Source organism: Schistosoma mansoni, chromosome 1, assembly GCF_000237925.1.
Source record: "Schistosoma mansoni strain Puerto Rico chromosome 1, complete genome".
Lineage (NCBI taxonomy): Eukaryota > Metazoa > Platyhelminthes > Trematoda > Strigeidida > Schistosomatidae > Schistosoma > Schistosoma mansoni.
This window is the reverse complement of record NC_031495.1, coordinates 55208397-55236129: the sequence shown is the minus strand read 5'-3', so window position 1 is coordinate 55236129 and position 27733 is coordinate 55208397. Positions and strand designations below refer to the sequence as shown.

At 31.1% G+C, this 27733-nt stretch overlaps 1 protein-coding gene across 1 annotated transcript; it reads left to right on the top strand.

The window, feature by feature from the left end:
- The first annotated feature begins 3951 nt into the window (after window positions 1-3951).
- On the top strand, window positions 3952-8417 carry Smp_086480 (putative antigen Sm21.7). Its single transcript, XM_018794907.1, has 3 exons — window positions 3952-4385; window positions 4771-4859; window positions 7821-8417. The coding sequence occupies exons 1-3, from the start codon at window positions 4257-4259 to the stop codon at window positions 8155-8157; spliced, it is 555 nt and encodes a 184-aa protein (XP_018649273.1). The 5' UTR covers window positions 3952-4256; the 3' UTR covers window positions 8158-8417.
- Window positions 8418-27733: the final 19316 nt, after the last annotated feature.

Sequence of the window (27733 nt, the reverse complement as noted above, 5' to 3'; positions counted from 1 at the left end):
AGTTGGAAAACCCTAATTCCAAACCAACGTTGCACATGGGCTCCAGTATCCTGAGGGAACAAATGGCGTATGAACCAATTCGTTGGTCACCGGCTACCATGATACTGTATCTCCTTACGATGTTCCACTGCCTTTTGGATCAGTTATTTAGGTCGAAGGTTCCGGGTGTGGCCGACTAAGAAAACCACGTGCTTCGGTCTGGGCACCTGGGCAATATCACGGTCCTCACACAAATCAAATGAGATTTGTTCGGCGCATTTATATCTGGTGCCATTTCGTACCAATATTTATGTGTTTAAAAAGAATAATAATGAGCTAAAATTATTAACAGTAATTATCATTTACCACTCACTCACTCTCCCTATATACATATGTAGCACAGTCCAGTCAGATATCCCAAGTTTTGTAATTTTTAAATTTTTCAAAACTCAAGAGATCTTTATATACAATGATTTATTCTGTGTAACTATACTGAGGTAATTTTGTTGAGATCATACTTGTCTTCATGAATTTAAATTAGCTGAAGTATATTAGATGATAAATGATTAATGGATAGTAGTTTCTCTCTACTTTTAAACTTATTATTAATTTACTTCTCAACTTATAATAAAAAAGGCTTTCAGATGTACTATAATTCTTATCTGCTTACCATCTGACATTAATTTTGTAACCAAAACTGCTTTTAAGTATTTCATTTATTAGTCGGTCAAATAATGACATATATAACAACTTTCGTCTAAATTAGAGCGAATAGTTTCACAGTATTTGAGCGCCGAGTTGATGTAAGACATTAAATAGGAAGAATATATTTGTAAAATCTCAGTTAATGAATTTGATGTAAATCCAACGTTTCACCTGGCAATCTGGTCCAAGCTTTTTCAAAGAATATTTTAAAAACACTATTCACAAATAAACTTAGCCAATTATAAAACAAAAACATATTTTACTCTTTCTAATGAACTAGGTTACATTAAAGACACACAAAGCCACCTCTCTTCCGAACGCATCTCCACACATTGCCCTTCATGACTTTTAAAAGAAAATTGCAAAACAATCAACGACTCAATACGGAATCACTTAATCAATTTTGATGGTAGTGTCCAACCAGAAATGTCTTTCAAGATGATTTACACATTCAAATGATTGTTCATGAAAGAGGCTATAGCAATCCAGTATTTCAGAATCTGTGCAATCTCTCATCCTGATATGCTCTTAACACCCCTAGTTTTTTATTCTCTGTAACTAGTTATTGAGTACTTGAAATTTTACAAACTCAAAAAACCTTTTTTAATATCACATCCACGTGTTCTATTCCTTTCTCATATTGATCAAGTCGAAAATAATCTCTCATACTTATTCTCTGAAGAAGTGACTTGAATTAAGAAACGTTAGAAATTTGCTCACTGACATATTACGAATTCATCATTATTTTCATTATAAGCAAATTACCGATACTCACTTTATTTGTTATTATACAATCAAACCTTTTAATTTTTATATCATTAGTCAACCTATCTGTGATATTTCTAAATACTTTGTGATGTAATCTATTTCTTTATAGACTTATGTATCTGTTAAATCATTATAAACAAGATTTCACAGCTTTAATGAATTATACCATGGAAAAGACAATCTCCTCCGGGTCATCTTTATATTTTTAGATATCTAATGATTTAATTTAGATGACTTTTAACATTTTGTGAAACTTGATTGATTGGAATGATTAATTAAAACACCTTATGTATTTCACTTCACTTGGTGTTGTTTACTTGTATCTTCTCATTGTTATTTAGGACTGTAATTGATCAGTCTCTTGTTTGCATATGTGCATCCTGTGCGGACTGCCTTGATATTGCCTAAAGTCACAAGAGACTGATCAATTGCAGGGCTAAATAACAATGGGAAGATACAAGTAAACAACACCAAGGGAATTTAAACTTCATCCCATTGCACAAGCAAGTGGCTATCAGGACTCAGTAGCTAAATGGATAACGTGATGGCTTTTGAAGCGAACGGTACTGGGTTCTAGTCCCAGAGTGAACATCAACTCTGAGATGAAGGTACATCCGGCTGACGAATCCCGAATAGGACGAAATGCGCTTCCTGAATCCCACTGCTAGTCACTATCCATCTTTGCTTATAAAGCTTATGAATTTCATTTCAGATAAATAAGAGTTACTGAAATGAAAACTTTCAAAACCATTTTAAAAATAAACAGTTGGTGAAAAGAAACAATTGTGAAGTTAATTTCTATTTAAAATAGAGATATCATCTACAGAATTATTAAAAAAACAGGGAAAAATGGAAAAGATTTTATCTCGTTGCCAGTTTTTCAGCTCATTCTCATCTACTCACTATTACATCCAAAGTCAAATGTAAAATATCTACAGGTAGCGATGAAAAACATCAATTTTAGCCTTTGATTTGTCATCCGTTGATCTGCAATCACAATTTTATATTAACAGACCACTGTTAACTGAACATTACATCCCCATTAGTTTAATGAGCTCTATAGGCCACGGTTTCCCACTGGAATGTTAAGAGATACAACCCTTTTGTTAAAGCACTTAGATGGTTCCTAACATTAATATCAGTTATTGACAAAACATTTGTTAAAAAACATACAAAACTACACTCGAAAATATCAAAGTAAACCTATTATTTATTTTTTTTTCAATCACAATCAATGTACAACAGAAATAACACAAGTACTTCACATTCCTTTATAGTAAGACTGTCGCTGCTGACTGTTTTCCTTCATAAGTATCTAAAATAACTTTTATTTATGATTTTTGGTACAAATATATCTTTCCTCCTGGCTTAAATTATAAACAAATGTATTTTAAATGCAAAATCTCCTTATTAAAAATGAAACACCTATGATTACTCTTTCGGGTCTAAATTGGTTATAACTACTTGGTCTCTCTCTCTTTGAATTGTGTTAATCTGCCACTAATCACTAAAAAAGCATTGATGTTTAGTCTGAAATCCTTTTATAGATCTGATCACTATGGAGTGCCTGTAAAACTCATGAGACTGATAAACATATTTACAAAGATATCATCTTTAACAAGTAACAGGGTTTAATCATAAAAATGAAAATTATAACGTATATAAATAAATTCTGAGCTTAAACGGCAATCAATCCAACAACAACTAAGGATCTATTTAACACTCACTAGAATCTTCTAAAAATTCAGATTCAATGATTAAACACATTGATTCTATAAGATAAAAACATGAATTGAAAGCAAATGAATGATCTAAAAGTAAATATTTGAAAAGTAACTGAATCTTGTATTCTACTCATATTTAACAATCAAACGACCTTACAGTATTACATATACAACTGTCATACTATAACTGGTCTCCTCAACGATTGTTTTTCATTTTTTAAAAAGAAGAAATATTATACCACTACCTGCATAAAATAGAAAGAAGACAACTTTCCATTATGTGTGCAAAAAATTAAATTATACACTGAATAGTGTTAATTTTGTCATAGAAAAAAAAGAAGAACATTTAATTGAGAAATCAACTCTTTGTTATACAATTCATATGTGTTCAATAGAAAGAATATTGTACACATTCTATTGGCTAAGAATATTTAAGATATAGAAATAGAATGAATCATTTTAATCAGTAACATACTGACAGAGAATCTAATCTTTATTTCTCACATATCATAGTGCTTTCTGTACACAGATACATGAACAATGTAGCACAAACTAAGCACATATGTATAATGAATTAGTTTCATCAGTGAGTTATCTCAAAAACTGTATATATATAAATGACTGTCTATGGTAACATATTGATTTATTACTAACTTACATTTACTCATCTAATTCTATACCATCTAGATTGTTACATACATAATATAAACACAAATTTATGTAAATTACTGTATGTTACCAACAGAAAGTAAGCATACATTCAAGCTTAGAATTTACATACAAGCCAAATATTATAAACTGAAATATGCACCAACTGTAACTCACCGACTAAAAAACAAAGCACAATTAGATCAATCTATCTAAAAGAATAATCAACATAGTGTAATCATACATAGTGTAATACACACTTACATGCAATCACTGTACCATTTTAACGGTATATATATAAATAGAGTTTCAATATTGAAATGAAAACTATTCAGATTGAAGTTATTCAATAAAAAAGATTTACTTTACTGAATTTTTTTGTTTGAATTCTGCTTTATTACATTTGTTTTTTTCATTTGAACAAAATCAAATATGGATAGTCCAATGGAAAAATTTATTCAAACTTATTTAACTTTACTTCGTGATGGTGATGAAACTGTTGAAACAAGTAAATTAAGTGAAAGTTGTAGAAAAGAAAAACTTGATATGAAACAAGTTAATGTAAGTAGTATCGTTTAATCATCTTTTAACTAGAGTGTTACTGGCAAAACTGTTTTGATATATACATATATATTATTGTGTTATAAGTAATCTTATAAGTAATCTTATAACCTTGGTTACCTTATTTACAAACAAACGTTCAGCACAGATTATTCTGGATATTTCGAAAAATATTTTCGAAAGTACATTTTAAAACCCATCAGATTTCGTGTTGCGTTGGATTAAGCCAATAACGGTTCAAAAGTTTTAAAAAATTATCGTCTGGAAGAAACACTTGACGACATTGTCTTATCGAATTCAGTCACAACAAACCGTTTTTTTTGCGAAAGAAGTTGCTCATTTTGCTTTTTTACAAACAAGAACTATTTTCTTAATTTAATTTTAGGAGTGGATTGCTCTTTTCGATGTAGACAAAGATCAAAAAATCACTTTTGAAGAATTTTGTCGTGGTTTGGGATTGAAACAGAATGAAATGTAAGTGGTAATGAATTTCTTTCATTGATAATAAGCTCTCTTACTTCTTAAAATTATTCGTAATCGTTTAATAGCAATGTCAATCTTGGCTTTCTGCCTTATCATTATTGCAACGTCAGTTTGAACTTGGCAGTAACAAAATATTATCAAGTTAGCTAATGGTTATACTTGAAACACTTGTCACTCGTTCAATGTTAGGACCCAAAACATAATATGTTTGTTACATGGCTTCATTCATATAAGTGAACAATCACCACAGACGCGACTCCAAAACTATTTTACTAACCCAAAAGAAAACAAATAAAGTTTAACTTAGTTGGACATTTATGAAATCAAAATGTTGTTATCAAGTAAATTATTGTAAACAAAACCCGATTCAATGTTTACAACTACTGAAATTTACCATGTCACACTATCATTCTGAAAGCACAATAGGTGAATGCATCAGAGTAGATTAGAACACAGAGTATTGAATGCATAATTCCTAAAATAAACAATACATTTATACTAACTTAATACAAATTAATTAATCAAATACATCGTAACATCTTAATTCTATGTGGTCAACAAGAAAATATCTGTTTCTTACTGTGGTTTAGTAGCGAATTTCTCTTTCAATAAAAACACCTTCAGTTTAATTACAGCAATTCCATGATTACTGAAATTCACAAAACACGTTTTTACTTCAGAGGGTTATTCTTCTCAATAATCTACTTATAAAACAAAAGTTAATTTGACAAACACTTACTGATACTCAGTGAAATGTGAACAAAATTCTCAATGAAATCGAAGTGATCGCTTTGAATTAGCTATATGATTAACAGTAATGACACTGAAGATAGGTTGTAACAACCATTCAATACTAATCACGAACACTTTTGGTATTTACAACTGAAATAAGTCTTTACTACACTCTAGATTTCCATAAGCTTGGAAAGGTCGTTATATATTCATCATTTTAAATGATAATTCATTGATTAAACATGCTGAATCGATTAAGCCAAGTCAATATGTCGCTTTAAATATTACTTTGTAAAATGTTAGATTTTATGGTTTATAATATGTGACAAATTGATTACCTGTTCAACAGTTCATGGTTATCATATACAACTACATGAAAGTATTCAAAACAAAATAATTTGATGAGGAAACTAATCACCAATAGAACAGTCTATTATGTTGAAATGAATTCACTATAAAACGATGATACTTGAATAATATTTACAATACGGTAATAGTATTCACCAATCCAGATTCCCACTGTTCATCATCTTTGTTTCAAATGGGAACTTCACTGCTTATTATTTAGACGAATTATCTCTAATTGAATCTTGATCGTTGAGTAGTGAAAACGAGATTGTCATGATTTTTTTCTAAAAACAAGTGGTTATAGTGGAATGTTGAAAGCGTGTTTTTAATTTCTGTTCAAACTAGACTGTTTTAATCGGTGTAGAAATAGAGTGATGTAATAGGCTGAAGGAACTATTCAGTGTTTTAGAAACAGAGTCATTCTAGAAAGTTAGTAGTAATGAGATTATGTGATTTTATTGTGTTAATTTGTAGTTAACGAGAATGATGTAAATTCATTCAGTATTGTTTGTTTGAATCTTCCCATCGATTTGTTAGGACTGCAACTGGTCAGTCTCTAATTGGCATTTGTGCATACTGTGCGTATTGCCTCGATATAGCCTTAATTCACAAGCATGGTAAGCAGAGATGGATAGTGGCTAGCAGTGGAATCCAGGACGCGTGTTTCGTCCTATTTGGGACTCGTCAGCTGGACGTACCTGCATCTCAGAGTTGATGTTCACTCTGGGACTCGAACTCAGTACCCTCGCACCTGAATAAGTTATGTAATCAATTGAAATAATGATGTGTTAAAACAAACAAGGAAACAGATAACTTGTTGAAATATCTATTTGGCAGGAACAGGTAACCCAGATATTTAAGCAGGTTGCCCGGATATTACAAATAATAATTAATAATTTTGATATCATAAGTATTACATATACTTGACTAATGTATTTAAATAGTAAAACACTTATAACACTAAAGTATTTATTGTTAACATAGTTTAAACATAAAAACACCTAATACAACTCAAATTTTATATTATACTAAAACTATTCAATTTAGAATGTTCTAGTTAACATCAATCGATTACAGATTTGAACTCTACTCAACTTACTGATTGTATCAGTTATGTAAAATTCATTGTTCTCAAACTAGAAAATGTAATTAAACATTTGAATGCAGTAAATTTTACTTAGTTACCAAGTTGGCAGTTGTAATATTGCATGAAAAAAATGGCGGTTTTTTTCTTTTTTTTTGGTAAAATAACACCCGGCTAAGAAAATAAGTCTTAAAAAAATAATAAAAAGAATCTACTCATCTGTACAAGTTACTCACTTACTTAGTGGTTATCGTTTTTTAGCGGGTTAGTTTTCTACAGGATGGGGTCACTAACCCCATGCCCAACCCTCCTCCTTTATCCGGGCTTGGGACCTGCAGTAACTCTAGAAGAGCTACAGGCGGAGTTCTCTGTACAAGTATATTTACGATAATGGAAAAACGAAGTCAAGTTTTGTTTGGTATATCTTGTAATTAAATACAATAGATGTACTCAACATCTAATTGCTTTATTTTTTGTTTTTCTAACACGTTGATATCCCATTAATACGCTTAAAGGTTATGTAAGCATTCATATAACGAATTATAAAAGAATTAAGTTTAAATACTTTACATTAGCCAACTCAATTTGATATTTACCTAATGATTACGAAACAGGTAATAATGTGTAATAATTTGATATTTCAATCATATCAAAACATAAAGATTGTGTTTGTTGATGCTTATTTTTATATTATTCTACTGATATTTATTTGTATTGAGGAAGATAAGAATGATAGAAACAGAAACTGTTTTTTGATGATAACTACTTCTGTTATTTTTTTATTTTAGGCGTATTGAACGAAATCACATTAAAACTGTACAGTCAGGTAGAGAACAAAGCTTACCAGAAGGAGTAAGCATTATCGCTTCAACAATGCCAAAACCAAAACAAGTTGAAGTAACACAATTATTTAAAGATATATATAATGAAGTTAAAAAAGATCCTGATATGAATAAAGTTGTAAAAACATTCAAAAGTGAATTAGAAAGACGTTATGGACGTGTATGGCAAGTGAATGCTGTAACTCATTCATACTGGGCAAGTTTCTCACATGAACCATTCCAATCAATTCAATTTCAATATGACAATAAAATCATACTTGCTTGGCGTACACCAAGTAACTAGAAAAATAAAATAAAATTGAAGTATTACCCAGTAACCAGGGGAATGACATTTTATTTAGAAAAACAAACCGATATTATACAATTTCAAGGTTATTAATTCTATTAACACCATGAATAAAATATTTGTCTTTCCCTTTTCCATCTTTCGAAAACCTTAATGTTCTTCCAAATATCTAAACAAACTAATCTCTAGTAATAATTATTATGAAAGTATTTTAAGAAGTATAAACTTAGTAAACAAAAAAATTACTCTTTACACTTATTGGGTAACTTTTAATCATATATTGGGCTTATTATTTATTGGATTAGATTTACTTAGTTGATTGGTGATAGGTCAATAAACGTCAAGGTCAACATTCTGCACAAATAGTTACTATGGAAATTCAAGTGATTTGTAGATAATATTCGTTGATGAATGTCATTAATTTGGTTATTATTTGAAACTAGATGGCAATAGACAGTTATTTTGTCCTAGTATGGGATCTTACCAACAGTGAACATAATTGCAGATCTGTTAGGTGATGCATTGGTAGTATCGCCATTGAGACTAGTAATCTAAGGTTTGTCAGAATACATTTTTGAATTTCAAACTATCTCATTTAACTTATAGGCTTGAATAAATATGAAAATGGTTATATAACCATCCATTTGAGAATTTTAAAATAATCTTGAAAAAATTGGTGCCGTTTATGATGTTTGTCAGAACACCAACATGGTTGAATGCCATGACGCTAATGACGTTAGACAAATAAAGAAATGGAAGTTAGTGAATTTTATAAAACGAAATACTTAGTATAATATAGGTAATTTACGGATACCGTGAAAAACACTGAAATGGAATATTACTTCTAATGCAAACTTTAATTCTCTTATCAAATATAAGAGATTTGGAAGACTGCTAACATCATAGTAAGCTTCCATCATAAATTGTTTAGAAAAATCTACAAAAAATTGCGAAACGACACAAAACAAACTACTAATATTAATTTACAATTTCTAAACAGTATGCACAAATAACAGACAATACACAGAGTTTAATCATAAACTGTTGGGTCTAGCAGAAAGCGTAATAATGCTAATTACATATATATCAGCTTAGCGAAGAACTATTACATAACACCAATAATCATCTACAACTTAAACTTGAAAAAAAAACGCGGAAAAAGAGCACACTAAGTGAAACCAAGAATTGGTGTTATGAGATTAATACCATACAAACATTTATTGTTTTATAATGTACTGATTAAGATACTTTTATTTAGCCCAATAGATCTCTATATAATACTTAAAATAACTTACAATAATCGGTTGTCCTCACTTGTGTTCTCGTTCTCAACAGTGTAACTAATAAAGTTCCATAGTTTCGTCGAAATATTCTTTTTGCAAGGAAGCATTTCAAACCTTCTTAACTTTTCATGCTTTAATCATTTAAGCCATCTTAGAATCATGTGATTAAGCTCAAATACATAGTTAAGTTCATTCTGAAACTGGAAGAGTTGAAGAAAAATGTGAAACGTACTGTTTGTATTTAAATCTTCAGTCTATGAGGAACTACGTTTATTTTCATCAGTACTTAACATCAAGGCATATATCATAAATACTAACGTCTGTTATAAGATTGACTTCAGTATAAGCTAAAACATACCATTAATTAAATGATAGATCGACTACATTAAACATGCTGTAGTGAAAGAGAACACAAGTGGGGACGATTGAATGTATTTGAACATAAAATTACAGAATCTCTTAGTACAATCTGAAAACCAAACAGTAAATACTTCATTTGCAAAGTGTCAATCAATCTTCTCAGACTTCATTGTTCCTTATTTTCTCTATTCTCTCTCTCTCTCCTTTGATCTTCTTAACCCTCTGCTACAAGGTATCTCGCTTCCGACTGATGATAGATACTACTTATATCTATTGGCGTCAGTAACACACACCACAATGCTAGTAACGTATATTGAGTACATAAACCTTTCCAGTAAATAGATTTGAATAATAGAAATAAATATATGCATGTAGAAATTCATGAGTGGTTTTGTTAAGTATAAAAATTTACCAATGAAGACTGTTTTATCGTATATGTGTCCAGAATTTCAAACAATAAATATATTCAATCAATAAAATTAGTCAACTCATTATAAATGTACTGAATGACCTTTTTTCTCTCTTCAAAACCAAAGATACTATTATAAATTCATGTGTTTTTCTTTAATTTATTCACACTGATAACTATTTACAATGTTAGTTAAGAGGGTTACGTAAAACCGGTAGGTTTTCAAACCAGAAATCATTTAGGTCATAGTGTAGTGAACAAGAACACGAGTGGGGACAATCGAATATGTTTTAACACATTACAGAATATCTGATTAAAATATGAGAACCATGTAGTGAACAGTTAATTTGCAAAATAACAATCAATTGTCTCAATTTGACTGTTTCTTGTGCAAATATCCGTCCATAGTCTCCGATTATAATTGTTCATGCATTTCGTACCAATTGCGTGACGTTCCCGTTCTCTCCTTATCGATCTTCTACTGAAATACATTCAATGCCCGATCATCACCATATACTACTTATGTGGATATCAGTAACCCACACCACAACAGGTTTCTTCGGTAATAACGCCAAGTATAATTAAAATTCAATGTATTTTTGAATACTAGAAGACTAACGCCTGAAATCCATTTTTATTGCTCTCATTAAACAGAGGAGAATTACATACATTCAATGATGTTTTAACGTAGTGATTTAGACCTTTTTCTTTTTACAATAATCTATGGTTAGAACCAAGTAAAATGTTTAGCCCTTCTATCAAGTACTATCATAATTTCAGATGAATGTTTCAATACAGATGATCAATATTTCTTTCTAAAAATGCTATACAGAAAGTAAAACGGTTTTTTTAAAATGAATTATTCTTCTTTAAAAGTTATGACAAACATTTTACCCAACAAGTAAGAATGAAATGTATTTTGAAGAGTACTTTACAAGGAAATTATTCATTAATAAAGTAATGTGCTAACGTAAAGGGAATCCTACCGAAAATTGTGAGTGATATATAAATTGAATAAACTGACCGGAAATCAGATGCTGTACTCATATATGTTTTAACGTATTCCTGATAGATTTTTATGATAAGCCAGTATTTAGATGGTCAGTTTTCCGAATTGTTCAAAGGACGTTTCATTTAGTAATTGGTAGACTGGTTTTATGTTAGCATGTTATGATATTTCTCACAAAATGCCCATTATTTCGAACATTTTGACTTCCCAAAAGAAATGATGAGTCTCTAGAACAAAGGGTTATTTTCTTTTGCTTTTATTCTTATCAAACCTTTCATATTAAGTCGAAGTGAAACTGTTTGGGTGTAAATCAAACTATTTGGCTAATCATCGTTTATTGAAACAGAATGTTTCAGAATAATCATCTGTGCAAAGATTGTTGGTTTGAGTGTGTTCAACTAATGAAAAACACTCAATATTAATCTTAGTCAAATTTTGGTATCCGAGTGTATGTACTCGTCGATATAAATAATAATCTACGGAAATCATGATGTAGTTACAGTGAATTCTTTTGCAAGCTGAATACGTAAATATTAGATAGGAGGAGCAATCGATTAGAAGTATTAGACCAAGGTTTCAGGCTAGTTATAAATCGCTATCAAAATGTATTTGTACTTATCAGGGAACTAATGCTCACCATAGAATTCGACCCAACGGAAATGGAAAGGATGAATAGCAACTAGAAACAGCTGGAAAAGGCTGTCCAGGAGGAAAGGGTTGGATGAAAAGTGCTGTTAAGCGGTCTATGTTCCTCCGTGAGAAGTGACAGGCGTAAGTAAGCAAGTTACTACTGGAAAAATATCTGTTAGGTAACGCTATTTTAACTGATGATAATTATCATCATTGTTTACCAAAAAACTACCATGACAGTAAACGAAGAATTCCTCTCCATCTTGTTAAAATCATAGAATTCTAAATGATCAAAAATAAGATTATCTTTTGAAGTTATTCGTTAGGTATTTTGTTTGTAATCTATTTAGAATTAGAAGTTCGTTTTTTAACACACTGAAATTTATTTAAAAAACTGTATATTTTAATACAGTCCAGTCTAAGCATGTCAACTAGTATACTTTGTCTAAAATAACCATAAATATAATACAAAAGGTATTATTCTGAGAATAGAATGATCGATAAAATGAATACATGAATACTGATCATTTCAGATATTAAAATAATATTAAGAAATTTGTTCTATAGTAACTATTAGATGAAATACAAATTTGGCATCTACTTTTGTGTGGAGAATACCAAAGATACTAATATAAATTTATAAGTCGGTTCTTTAAACATTCTTGGCAGCATCAAGATCATATGAGTTGGAGATGATACATAATTATTTTTGAGAACTAAGCAGTGCGTTTTATCATTAAAACTTCATCTCAATGATTAGGAAAATGAGAAAGGTTACAGGTTTGACACCGATATATCATGTGAAAAGTAAGTTCAGCGATCAGTCCTTTACTTCATAAGTTCGTGAGTGACCTATCAAACCCATATTTTACAATCATTCACTTTTTAAACGAATTTTTTCGTTCTTATTTTGTGTGGATTACTACTGTACATAAGTCTATAGTTTTACCGCATAAATGACTCATTTCCGTAGGCCACTTATTGCTTGTCAGCCATCCATTCAGTGGGATATTGTTACAGTAATTTGGGTAAACGGATATTTAACGAAAGGAATATAGAATGAAATTTTTACATGAAACACAAAAGTGATCAAAGTGCTAAAGGAGTTTATAATTTGTAAGACATTATAATGGTTAGAATTTTTTTTAGCAAGGTTGTCTTCCATGGGATGAGGTTACTGACCTCATTCCAGACCCTTCTCCTTTACCCGGGCTTGTGATCGACAGTAACTCCTTGATGAGCCATAGACGGAGTATTTAGTAAACGTTTTAATATTTTACAACTTAGAAAACTCTCATCCGACTTCAATAAGCAATGGCTATTTCAATCAAATTCAGTCTAGTTTACGTACAACTGAATTGCTAATACAACGAAAAATATTATTTATACGACATGCAATGCTTCAAACACTAATAACTGAATACTGTTTGAATGACAAACATCTGACAGTAAGAAGGAACTTTAAATTCACTTAGTATTGTCTGTTTAAAACTTCCCATTGATGTATAGGACTGCAAATGGTCAGTTTCTAATTGGCATATGTGCATACTGCGCGTATTGACTCGATGTAGCCTTATTTCACAAGAATTGAAAGCAAAGATGGATGGCGGCTAGCAGCGAAATCCAAGACACGCGTTTCATCCTATTTGGGACTCATCAGCCGGATATACCTGCATCTCAGAGTTGATGTTCAGTTCTGAACTCGAACCCAGTACCTTTTGCTTCAAACGTCATCGCTTATCCACTCAGTTATTGAGTCCTGATAGCCACTTGCTTGTGCAATGGGATGAAATTTAGATTCACTTAGTATTGTTTGTTTGAATCTTTTCATTGCACCCCATTGCACAAGCAAGTGGCTATCAGGACTCAGTAGTTGAGTGGATAAGCGATGACGTTTGAAGCAAAAGGTATCGCGTTCCAGTTCCAGAGTGAACATCAACTCTGAGATGCATGTGCATCCAGCTGACGAGTCCCAAATAGGACGAAACGCGCGTCTTTCATTCCACTGCTAGCCACTATCTATCTTTGCTTAGAAGGGATTTTGCTGTCATTCAAATTTTATCAAAATATTTTATAGTTATTTGGGTAATAACAATTGAATTGTATGAATCAACTATTCTTATAAGTTGATATATTTCAATCAATGATGGTATGTTTGATATTTCATATTCATTGTATTACATGCCTATATGTAGTTCCTAGATATCGATTCCTGAAAAGATAACTTGGAATTGGCACACTATATTAGTTTTCCAATGATAAATTAGTAATGCGTACACGTTGCAAATATCGGTTTCATGTATAACAGTATGTAATCTCTTAATTTAGAGGAAAGTCGCTGCAATAATGAATAATAGTTTCGATGAAATTACACTTTCGTCGAAGAACTATCATTCTACTTATGGGAAACATTATTAGTACCTACTTCACGTAGGATTATATTTATGTATCCTGGAATAAGCTTTGTAAATTACAAATTTGTAATCATGCTGATAATGAAGAGTTTCACTATTAAACTATCTGGCTTGAATAACACAGCACCAACTAAAGAATCCGTCTAAGCTTTAGACCTACTCTACTATATCAAAAGCATTATTTGTCCAAAAATTATGTATATATATAATTTAATAGAGAAGCTGTGTAATACCCTGAAAGAGATAACGAACATTAGCAAATTACTATCTTTCTAGTAACCTATGAATTTATTAAACTTTTATGCACACTGAGTTACTATAAATCAATTATGTTCAGTTAATCAGTGAACAATTTTCGCACTCGGTATTATCATTCACTTACTTATTAATCAGACATACTATAGGCATTGATCGCTAATTACGTTGTGTCATATCTAAAGAAGAACTTAATTAAACGTACGTCACGACTTAAAGATTTTTTGATAAATAATATGCAGTGAATTACACTAGTTGATATTGTGTCACTTACTCTCGCGAAGAAACGATCGGAGTTTATGAAGACGTTTTAAGGTGAAATCTGTATACTCTGAAGTTTCTGTGTGTTACATACTGGCATCATATGTGGAAATACTTAAAATTATGAAGTAATAGATGTCTGCTTCATCTTAGTATAGACCCCTCCAACAGTACCTAGTAACAGAATCAAAAGGGATCTAGCACCAAACCTAGCACAGTACCTGATAATTAAAAATGTAACCGAACTGTGCATATATTTCATCCAAACACAGTAGATAATAATCATATACCCAATAATCATTGTATTCAACATGAATTCCTAACAGTTTTAGTAAAGAGCTCAAATAGATTGGCCTAATCAAGTTGAAAGTAAAACAACAGCTCATCAACTGCATTCCCAATGATCTCTCTGAGTTACGAATTAACTGTAGTTAGTAATGTTGACGAGCGAATACAAATCTATTGGCTTAATGATATCATAAGCGATAAGATGCTATCATAGTCCCTTTAAGAGTCACGGTTAAATGCTACTAAGTAGTCTACAACCGAAAAAAATTCATTTAACCAAAGCTTCGAGGATTTCAATCTTTCTGCACTTGATGTCAATTTGTATAATGTAATATGATAATTAAGTTTTGATGGATTCTACACCCAGTGAACTCTCATTGAAGAAAGTGAAAAAAGCTTGAATAGATTTTTAAAGAATTCAGTGAATAAACCGTACTTCCATCCATTAACATAAATTGTGTCTCGTATTCATTATCTATTACTGTCATAAATACGTCTTTTCTTTATTTTCTTTATGCCAACAGTAAAATTTAAAATTTATCCTATACGGGAGAAAATGTATAAAAGAAATAACTATTATGCTAAGGTGGATTTTAAAATTTCAGTGTGCAGTTTTGTATGGTTCCACGTTAGGGAGAAACAAATTTCTAGTCTCCCTGATATTTTAAAAATCGTTAGTTTTACAGGATCTAGCATTTCTGAGCTTATAAAGTATAAAACTTTCTTAACCGTTTTATATAAGATTTAAAAACTACACAAATTCAATTTCTATGAGTTAGTGACATCTTAAACTTAATTAACTTCACAGATCATAGTTTTGATTAATAAAACATTTGAAAATCTATAAGCAAAGATGACTACTAGTGGAATACAGGATGCGCGTTTTTTCCTATTTGGGACTCGTTATCTGGATGTATCTGCATCTCAGAGTTGATGTTCACCCTGTTACTCGATCCTAGTACCGTTCGCTTCAAACGTCATCACGTTATTCAATTAGCACAAACAAGTGGCTATCAGAACTTAGTAGCTAAGCGGATAGTGGCGTTTGAAGCAAACCGTATTGGGTTCGAGCCCCAGAGTGAAAATCAACTCTGAGATGCAGGTATATCCAGCTGATGAGTCCCAAATAGAACGAAACGCGCCTCCTGGGTTTCACTGCTAGCCACTATCCATCTTTGCTTATAATGCTTGTGAGTGAAGACAATATCGAGTCAATCCGCACAGGATACACATATACCAATCAGAGACTGATCAATTACAGTCCTAAATATCAATGAAAAGATTCAAGCAAATAATACAAAATGAATTTCAAATGTGGTGGGGGTCACTTATATCCATATAAGTAGTATATAGTGGTGGTCAGGCATAGAATGCATTTTGGCAGAAGATCGACAAGGAAAGGACGGGAACGAAGCGCGATCGGTATGAAAATGCATGAACAATGAAATCAGAGAAGATGGACTGATATTTGCAGAAAGAACGGTCAAGATTAAGACAATTGATTGTTATTTTGCAAATTAACTGCTTATTGTATGGTTATCAGATTTTAGTTAGATAGTCTGTAATTTTCGTGTCAACTACATTCGATTGTCCCCACCCGTGTTCTCATTCACTACACGAAGACTATCTGCAATTTGGCCACCAGTTAATAAAGTAGTCTATTATCAATAACTTATCACTATACATATTTTTTTTCTGGTTTGAGTACAATATATAACTAATAAGAATTCTAAAGTACACTTATCATATATACATCGTTATTCCTTTTGAAATAAGGTCACCAAATTAATTTTTTGATTAAAATAACTCTTGTAGTTACACAAACAGAAAGTCTTATCATTACTACTATTACTACTATTATTCAACTACTTCACTACATAAATATAGTACACATACCTTAATCTATTCAATCAACAATAACATTTTGTTTAACGTATATACTTAAAAATTATTCAATTTAAAAAAACAAAACAAAAATAGGTATGCATAAATTAATTTCCATCATTTTTCAAACTATTTCTTTTTTTTTTCTTTCGGTTAATGTTTCTCTATTCTAGGTATATTGTACATATTGACATTTTGTCTTTTCTCTTTTCTCTATACCCTTTTTCTTTTATTAAAATTTATTTATATTATACCCTTTTTTGTTGTTGTTGTTGTTGTTGTCAATATGAAAAAAAAGAGAGAAAAAAAAAAGATGTAACTATGTAACCTCATTCACTATGAAGAATGTAATTCAATTGTTTGTGTATAATAATTCAATGACATAATAAAACTAGAACATTAAAATTCAGTTTTGTATGTTTGTATGTGTGTGTGCGTGCATTATATTTATAAAACAACCATAGTGACAGTTTCAGTTGTAATACATACAAGTAGCTATGTACATAGATTTTATTAATCTTTTTGGTTTCATTTTAGAAAAGAAAAAAAACAAAGTTCAAATAATATTTTCATATGATCTAATGGTTAATATAAAATTATTTTCTTACATTGATTTTTCAGTATTTTTTTTATTTTTGTATATCTTTTGAAATAAAATTATAAAAATGGAGATTTGATTACGAACTGACGGCAACCAGGTGAATCATCGGAAACCAATGTAACAATAAACTATATTGTCGATATAAAGTTATTCGAACATGATTTTACTACTCATTGTATATTTTCGGGTTTATTTTATGAGTAAATGAGGTCTGTTAAACAGTTTTTTTTAATATTTCAATTCATGAATCGATTTAAGCTAGACCACCACTAAAATCTGAGAGTACTGGACGGCCGTTTCGTTCTAGTATGAGATTCCTTAGCTGTGCCCACACACGATCACGCACACATTGAATTTAATCGTCAAATATTCCGCCATAATTTTAAATTATTTATCAGAAAACTCAATTTCAATTAATGTACATATTAGATAAATTTCCATCTACATCATTCTCGTTAACTACAAATTAACACAATAAAATCGCATAATCTCATTACTACTAGCTTTCTAGAATGATTCTGTTTCTAAAACACTGAATAGTTCCTTCAGCCTATTACATCACTCTATTTCTACACTGATTAAAACAGTGTAGTATGCACAAAAATTAAAAACACGCTTTCAACATTCTATCACAACCACTTGTTTTTAGAAAAAATTCATGACAATCTCGTTTTCACTACTCAACGATCAAGATTCAATTAGAGACAATTCGTCTAAATAATAAGCAGTGAAGTTCCCATTTGAAACAAAGATGATGAACAGTGGAAATCTGGATTGGTGAATACTATTACCGTATTGTAAATATTATTCAAGTATCATCGTTTTGTAGTGAATTCATTTCAACATAATAGACTGTTCTATTGGTGATTAGTTTCCTCATCAAATTATTTTGTTTTGAATACTTTCATGTAGTTGTATATGATAACCATGAACTGTTGAACAGGTAATCAATTTGTCACATATTATAAACCATAAAATCTAACATTTTACAAAGTAATATTTAAAGCGACATATTCACTTGGCTTAGTCGATTCAGCATGTTTAATCAATGAATTAACATTTTAGCTAATTAATATACAACAACTCTTCCAAGCTTTTGAAAATCCAGAGTGTAGTAAAGACTTATTTCAGTTGTAAATACCAAAACCGTTCCTGATTAGCATGTTACGATGTATACATTTGTTAAATCTGTCTTAGGTTGATATATATGTATTGTTTATTTTAAGAATTATGCATTCAATACTCTGTGTTCTGATCTACTCTGATGCATTCAAATATTGTGCTTTTAGAATCGGGATCGTGGATGCATACTACTGTGAAGTTGCATAATAGACACCAACGGCCGTCCATTACTTCCAGGTTTTCAATGGTGGTCTAGCTGATATAGACTCAAGAATTCAACTATTAAAATTACTACAATGTCCATAAATCCCCATCCTGAGTTTTTTAATATATTACAAGACTTATTTTATACTTTTAATATACCCACAAAATAAACAATAATTGTCAAATTTGCGACAAAAGAACGGCCGGATAATCTAAGCTGTATTTTTCTCATGATTTTACATTACTGTTCACTGTTATCTTACAAAACAGAACAAAAACATATTGAATAAATCCACTTCTCTTTGTTGAAGTTAGTCTTTAATTAGAACAGATCTCAATCTAAACATTTGCTACCACATTTTTTTGTAATAAAACATAAATTTATTAAGATTATTCGTAATCGATTCGCGAAAGAAGATACCTAAAAATGGTGTCGATTTTTTCCAAAGAATTCATCTAATATATGCGCAAGGATTTTTACATACTAAAACTTCGTAATACATAACAATTCATTAGACCTATTTTGTATTCCACCTTTAGTTTCTACTGAATCTCACATTCTTGGTCAAAGCAAAATTAAAAAATATGTCAACGACTTCACCGAACCACGTAGCTTGTTGATAAAGAATTAATAATCGTGGACCCATTAAAAACGAGCTTTGAGAGTGATTTTTCAGAGCTTCATCCAAAAGCTGAGACCGATGGACTCAACTAAGTGGAAAAACAGGCATTTACTAAACAATGACATTGAACCAATAATTAATATACGTTGAACATGTAGATCACTGGATTCAAACATTTTGATCTGAATTTATAATACTCTCTGAATGGATTAGATCTTTAATGAGATTTCCTAGATACATTTTTGAATAATCTTGTGTAGATAGTTCAATTTTCATAGATTACATTACGAACCGATCCTAGTTAAACAACAATTGGAAACCAGGTAGAAATGAACAATTGTTTCGTTTTGATATGATTCTCTTCAGTATAATGATGAAAAGAATCATATGAATGAGATGATATTTCGATAAAAGAAACCATTAAGAAAGATAAATTAGATTTTTATTAAATAATATAAATATTTAGCTATTAAAAATGTCGTTTTTAATCATCGACCAATCTTTAAACGTGATATATGGAGTCTTGTGATATTTGCTTATGAGTTATTAGTTTTATTATTACTCCCATGGTTAATAGATCATATTACCTTCAAAAATTAATTAAAAGCCCCCATGAAAGTATTTAACTTAATCATTTTTTATAGCATATGTTTAATATCTTGATGATACTGATTTCTACAATACAAAACATTTACCATGTTATAACCAACTACCAATTAGAAACAGCTTAGATGTGAAATATTTATTTCGTCAGATTTAACTTCACCACATAATAATTACTTACTTACTTACTTACTTACCTACGCCCGTTACTCCCAATGGAGCATAGGCCACCGACCAGCATTCTCCAACCCACTCTGTCCTGGGCCTTCCTTTCTAATTTTATCCAATTTTTGTTCATTCTTCTCATGTCTGTCTCTATTTACCGGCGTAGTATGTTCTTTGGTCTTCCTCTTCTCCTTTGACCTTCAGGATTCCATGTGAGGGCTTGCCTTGTGACACAGTCGGGTGATTTCCTCAATGTGTGTCCTATCCAATTTATTAATTATAATCACGAAAATTCTGTCCAAGTATTTTACTTTCATCCCAACGTTTTTCGAAATACTTTGTTTTCATGCTAAACAAGGTGTAGTACAGTTTAATTTTAACCGAGTAATTTCTGTTATAAAACTGAATAACTAACTCTTGAGTAATAAATTGAAATTATGCCGAATGTAAGTTGAATTATAATAATAATTGGTTGAATTTAGCATTCACACGATTAGATCTGAGTGAATAAGTTGCGGTTACCATGATCAGTATATCTGACGTAATAATCTCTCTCAGATTTGTAAACGTACAGCCCTGAAACACTGTAATGAATCACTAAAATGAAGTAATCGTTTATACTGTTCATTTCTGATATACCTAATAATATCCAATAATGTAAAAAAAACTTTTACTCATAGCTACATATAATCGTTGATTTGGAAAAACAAAAACAATAAATTTCGTTTTATTACTTAGTGTAAGAGCAAAATTGAAGGTGCTTTAAATGACTCACGAACACTCACAAATGTTGTTATGATTTATTGCACTCTCTCTTGGAGCCATTCTACATGATCAAACTATATATATACATATCAAATCATTGATGTGTATTCAAATCACAATATTTAAACTATTAATCGATCCATTTTCTTTGAAATTTTGAAGATCTCCTAATGTAATCCTGAGGTATAAGATCAGTTTGCGCAATCAACTTATACTGTCCGAATTTCAAAATTACATCTTACCTCATATGCTTATCGTATATTTCATTCTTTCTATGTAAGGTTGTTATTTCAATGTATGTATTTATATTGGCTTTGACTATCTTCAAGAATTTCCTTTCATAGTGATAATTTATCTTTTAAATAGGTAAAAGAATGATAAACTACTGTTGAAAATTTAATTACTCTGTTTAATGATATCGTTTGAAGTCCATGGTATTTCCACAATTCTGTACGTTTGAAGTAATTTTCTAAGTTTATTATGTTGTAAAAAAGAGTTTTTGACTTTAGTTGATGTTCATGAAGTGAGTTTTTAGTGTGCTACAGTTGCAGTCTATTAGTGGGCCATAGAATAAAATCCAGTCATATTTTTAATTAAGCTCTCACAAAACATATCCTAATACTTATGAAATATTTAATTATTTTACAGCTTTTCATCTACTAACAGTCATGCCGAAACCTTGTAATACCTACTTACCGATTACGAAAATTTCACAGTAAAATTTCCTAATTTATATTTTAATTGTTGAGATCATGAGTCAATTGAAGCCAGACCACCATCGATAACCTGGAAGAATTCGAAGGCCGTTTTCTTTCTATTATGGGACTCCTCAGAAGTGCGCATCTACGATCCCGGCTCACGAGATTCAAACTCAGAAGCTATCAGATTCGCGCGCGAGCGCTTAACCTGTAGACCACTGAGTCGGCCGGCATCCAACGGTGTTAATGTCTAACTTCAACCAATCCACAAAATTGCGCGACACATCCACCATTGTCTTCAGTGAGTTACTATCTCACAACAGACTCGGTTGAACTCTACTGGACACTGCTTCTCAATAGAACTCCAGGAAACACTTCTTGAAGCCAGTCATCAGTGAGCATATATTGATTAATATCGGAAGGAATTTTTTTACCTTCAATTGAGTCATGGTCTCAACTATTAAATTTGCTATAATATCCACAAAACCCCTTCTGATTTTAATTTACATTTACTTTAAATGAAGGATTATGTTCATTCACCTCACCCACCTACTGTCTTCAATAAAGGTCCTTCAAAATACATGAAAGCCAATTACTGTAAAAATATTATGAACTAACAATAGATTATATAGGAATAAAACTAGTAAAAAACCCCTGTGGATTGACCTGGATGACATCAAACTATTAAGATATATCTCACTGCTCATTAATTATTACCGCTTAAATTCTAGCTCAGAATTCAATATTATATGTATCTATATTAACGGTTTTTTCTGGTAACAAGTGTCATTATTTTGGCACTAATACAACTTAGAATTATCACATTTGATAATATTTTAATGAACCTAACTAATTAGGTTAATTAGGTTACTAATGAACTATTCACATATTTAGCTCCCCAAAATCTGCTTAGCAGCTTCGAAGTACAAATTCAGCAAGATAAATAATTTATTTCGTACATTTTTACTCTAACATTTTAAACTATAGCCAAAAGAAATTTGAAATTATTTGATTTGAATTGACTCTGATAGGTTTGAGTAAAGACTACAGCTTTATCGTATGAATCAAGCTTATTGAAAACTGGTTCAAATAACAAAATGTTGATATGATCCTCGATAACAAAGCAAGAATTATCAAAGAAGGTGGAACTTATTTATAATCTGGTTTTATGTACAAAAACAGGGCTTATACTACCTAACAAATGACATTTCAACATACTTTAACTGAGGTCTTCATAAAATTTTCATTAGTTACATTAGAGAGCTTACTGTACAGTTATTCTGTCATATTTAAGAACTCCTTTCTTAGCACCTAATCATTAAATCACAGAGAACTGGGTCTATTGAGCAGTACTATTCCTTTTTACCACTGAGAGAAAACCCAGCTTCTCGGATATCCGTCTTCCGTCAATTTCTGGCAAGACGTCTATCCAGTTTTAGTCCATTGGAATAACAGAGAGTTTTCTCAAAATACGACAACAACTTCTTTAATATAAATGTAAGTTATATGACTTCATAATGTAAATTGTTTCAATAGTCATCTCATGCAAGGCCCACAATCTGACACACTTCCTAGAGAAATACGTATCGTTAAGCTGGTATTTTTGATGAGATCGATGTTACTAAACGGTTGGTTGCTTACAAATCAGCATATGCGTTTTCACTGTTGGACTTAATTTCAAACTCCGGTAAATTTATAAATGAAAGCTTATATTGTTGTAAGACTGTTTTATTGTTAAAAATTTCCAGTAATAATAATTTCGTGTTCTGCTTTACCTAACACATTCTATGTTAAATGTTACCAATTTTCCTAGAATAACCGATAAACATAGGCGTGGGAACGTCTAGCAGTTAAATCTTAGAAAGGCTTTTCATTTTACTTAAATTTCATAGAATAATGCAACTAATTTATAAACAATTTACTTCATGAGTCCAAATTAATTTGGAAAATACAGAAAGACTCTGCTAATGACTAGTTCACATTAGAACTTCAGAAACAAATCTCAAAGCCAGGTGCTTTTGAGCTCATGATTCTCTAAAAGGTTTTAAAGATTAATTTAGCTAATGTACAAGGCAATTGTCATTAGTGTTTAAATCTCATAGTACTCCAGTACATCTCTGTGGAATATAATGTTTTAAATGTTCATGCGCTTTATGTAACTAAATCAGAAATATTAAGGATTATATCACCAAGCGTAGCTCATTAAGAATTTATTATCATGTTAAGTGAGAATCGTCTTATATCAAAAGTTGATTTAAATGATTGAATTGTAGAGCGTTCATTATTGGACCTAGTGATTAAATATTTAAGAAGTAGTTTGAAATGTAAAATCGAGCAGTTGTTCAATCCTTTTGAGAAAATTTTTTGATGTAAGTTTCTTTACAAAGGAAGTGCTAAATTCAACGTTTATATACCATCTTATTAAACAAGAACGTTCAACGCTATGATTTTAAACCGATAATACCAGGCTGATGTTTCTTAGAATAATGTATGAATTTTTAAAAGGTTTGAATAGGACAGTCTGAAAAAAATCATGCGATAGTTTATGAACTGACGAAATTCAGAATTTTATACAGACTCATAATTTTGAACTCAGGGTTTAACTGTTATAACACTTTAATTAGGAATAATATATTTGTAAAATCTCAGAGAATGTTATAACACTTGACTAGTGTACTCGACAGTTAGAATAATCTGCCGGTCTGATCTCGGAAATAAGTTGATCTAACATAGCGATAGATAATGAGGTTTGGTAACCCAGACCTTCATGAATCATTTGGTAAATAAAATAAATCCCATATAAACATCTTATTACCGTAGTTCCGGAAAGAAATCCAATAGGAGCTTCACAGTCAAGTATGACGTTTCTTATATCGTTGTAACTTGGGTCTTGGGCCATCTTATCTGCTCAACAAGTCACCCGGGTACCTTTATCATGTGAATTCTATGTGAACAGTAAATCACATTTATTGTTGAGTTTCTTCGTCAACTACTTATTTCATCTAGTAGTATAACTTATAAAGGAGAAAAAGCCTGAGGTTTAAATGTCTTCATTTTACGCATAAACATAAAAACAATCATTCTTTCATTCAAATGTCCTAGTAAAAACTGTAACTTTAATTTAACTGCACAACACGCCAAAAAATCATAGATATGTGAACTATTGTGAATTTTTTGATGTATTCGTAGTTTCATATTTCACTTACACATAGAACACTAAATTGTAATAATAACAATTTTCATCGAAAGGTTTTGGTCTATTTCACATCGTGTGTGCAATGTTATACGTTGGTTTCCAATTCAAATACTTGTTTTCAAAATCTAAGATATTTCATTGATCATTTTATTTGCCATTCACATACATACATATTGGTTGTAAATTATGAAAAAAAAATGCACAAAAACACATATGATATATGTAAACAAATTGAAAATTAATGCTATAAAATGAGGTCTAATTTCTACACCTAATGCTGAAACAAAGGAAACAGATGATTCCGTCTACAAATCTTGTTTATAAGAACTGAATAGTAGTACTCACCACCCGTGCACATATGCTAACAGTCAGACTGACATTTGAGTAATAACCATAGTATAGTACAACTACACTTTCATCTGACTAACAGTAACTCCTGGACTGGTTCACTGAAGGTGATACACGTCTCAATGTAATCAGATTCTTGTTAATCATTCACTTATCAACCCTGACCGTTTATATGAGCGTATGTGTGTGTACACTTCTTATCCTATTCATCACATGCCTGTAACTTATTCTTATCTGACTATAAATACCGATTAAGGCTTGGTTAAAAAGAATTGGCTTACCCTCCATCTCCAATATGCGTTATTACCGCCTCGTTCTCTCGAGCTGGCTTACCCGCAATCTCCAATAAGTGTCATTTTTGCTTCGATCTCTTCTATTCGCTTCATCCCTCTGATTACCTGTTCAGATCAATGAGTGTTCAAAATATATGTATTCAAAATACATTCTCGTATTTGACTTATTTAACTCTATTATTCACCAACGCGGATTAAGTCATGTATTACATACTACGAGGATAGACAGGATGTATATTTTGACAACAATCATTCATACAATCTAAATGGAGTTAGATCCTAGTCCCCCAGAAAAGTATCATCAATCGAAAGTGAAGTACCTGGCGGCAGAAGTTTGAAAAGATCAAGGAGATGAGAATGAGAACAGAGAGTGATTGGTGTGAAAACAAAGAAACAATGAAGCATGAGACAATCGATCGATATTTTGCAAATTAAGTATTTATTATATGGTACTCGGATTTTATTAAAATGTTCTGTAATTTTGTATTCGGTTGTACCCATTGGTATTCTCGTTCACTACATTATTACTTTATTACTCAGTTATTTGTTTTGGGAATTTCATCTATCTTTGTGTGAACTAATGTGGCAACTTAAACCTGAAGATATTTATCTCAAGTTCTATGTTACTGATAACTACTGACTAACTGATAGATTTAAAAAATCTGAAGTATAGCATTACTTTTGAATAATGTTTTCCGGTTAGCGTTTCTTTTGTGAGTTGGTTTTCTGCGGGATGGGGTCGCTAACTTCATGCCCAACCCTCCCGGAGGAGTTACAGGCGGAGTTGAAGTACAACATTATGTACTAATAATATGAAGTAAAAGTACTTACATATTTAACATTTTTTAAATGAAGCAACTATTTGAGTTGAATCAATCTTGTTTGGTAATCACTAAATAAGTAGTTTGTGTACTATTATTAATTATTAGTATATTTAAATTATATTATTAATATTACATTCTAAATAATTAAAATATACTTTCATTTTCATTATTATTATCATCCATCATTTCATACCAATGTCAATATGCACTTTTAAATATTAATATGTAAAAAGAATAAACTTTAATATACAGCTGTTGTCCTTTTGAATTACCAGCCTAAAGTAGAATGAGTTAAGTAAAACACAAGTGTCTTGAATATATTTATATATTTTTCTTTCTGAAATTCCAATGAAACATTAACTTGATACCGTCGACTACATGCTGAAGATCCTTTGTGATCATTGTTTATCTGATTAAAGGGAAAAGGTAATTGGAATTGATAGCCTAATTAAAATAAACATTTAATCATGAGATCCAACTGAAAACTTCAATACATATAAGAAGATGAAGACTTGTCCATTAATTGGGAACATGATTGCATATTATTAAGAAATAAACTTAGTCATTTCATACACAGAATATCCAACTAAACTAGTAGGAGTAAGAGCAACTGTTTAGTTGATCAAGAATCAAGAAAATAATTATCTTTCATTCTTTTAACTAATTAATCCAAATTTCATTAATACACTTCATCAAACCACGTCTGTTGCGAGATATCAACTCACTGAAGACAATTGGTGAACGGTTGCACAACTTCGTGGATTGGTTGGAGTTAGGCATAAACACCATCGGATGCCGGCTCACTGATCTATCGGTTAAGTGCTCTGGCACGAGACTGGTAGGTCCTGGGTTCGAATCTCGCAAGGCGAGGTCGTGGATGCGCACTGCTGAGGAGTCCCATAACAGGACGAAACGGCCATCCAGTGCTTCCAGGTTTTCCCTGGTGGTCTAGCTTCAATCGATTCACGCTTTCAACTATGAAAATACTAAATCTCCACAAAACTGCCTCATTTAAACAATTAACATTTCGATTGAGATCATGAATAGATCGATGATAGAACACCATTGAAAGCCTGGAAGCCATCCAATGGTTCTAGGTTTTCAGTAGTGATCCAACGATGATCTATTCATGATCTCAATCAAAACTCAACAATCTCCATAATCCTATACTGATAATTGGTATTTCTTTGGTAAACCGGATGTTATTTTTTTCTCAATAATAGGATGATAAATAGTACTTCATAATTCTTATCCATATTCACAACTGTTAATATAATACATGATCTTAGTACTAGTAATTTGCAGACCAATATGTTAACTCAATTTACTATAATGAAT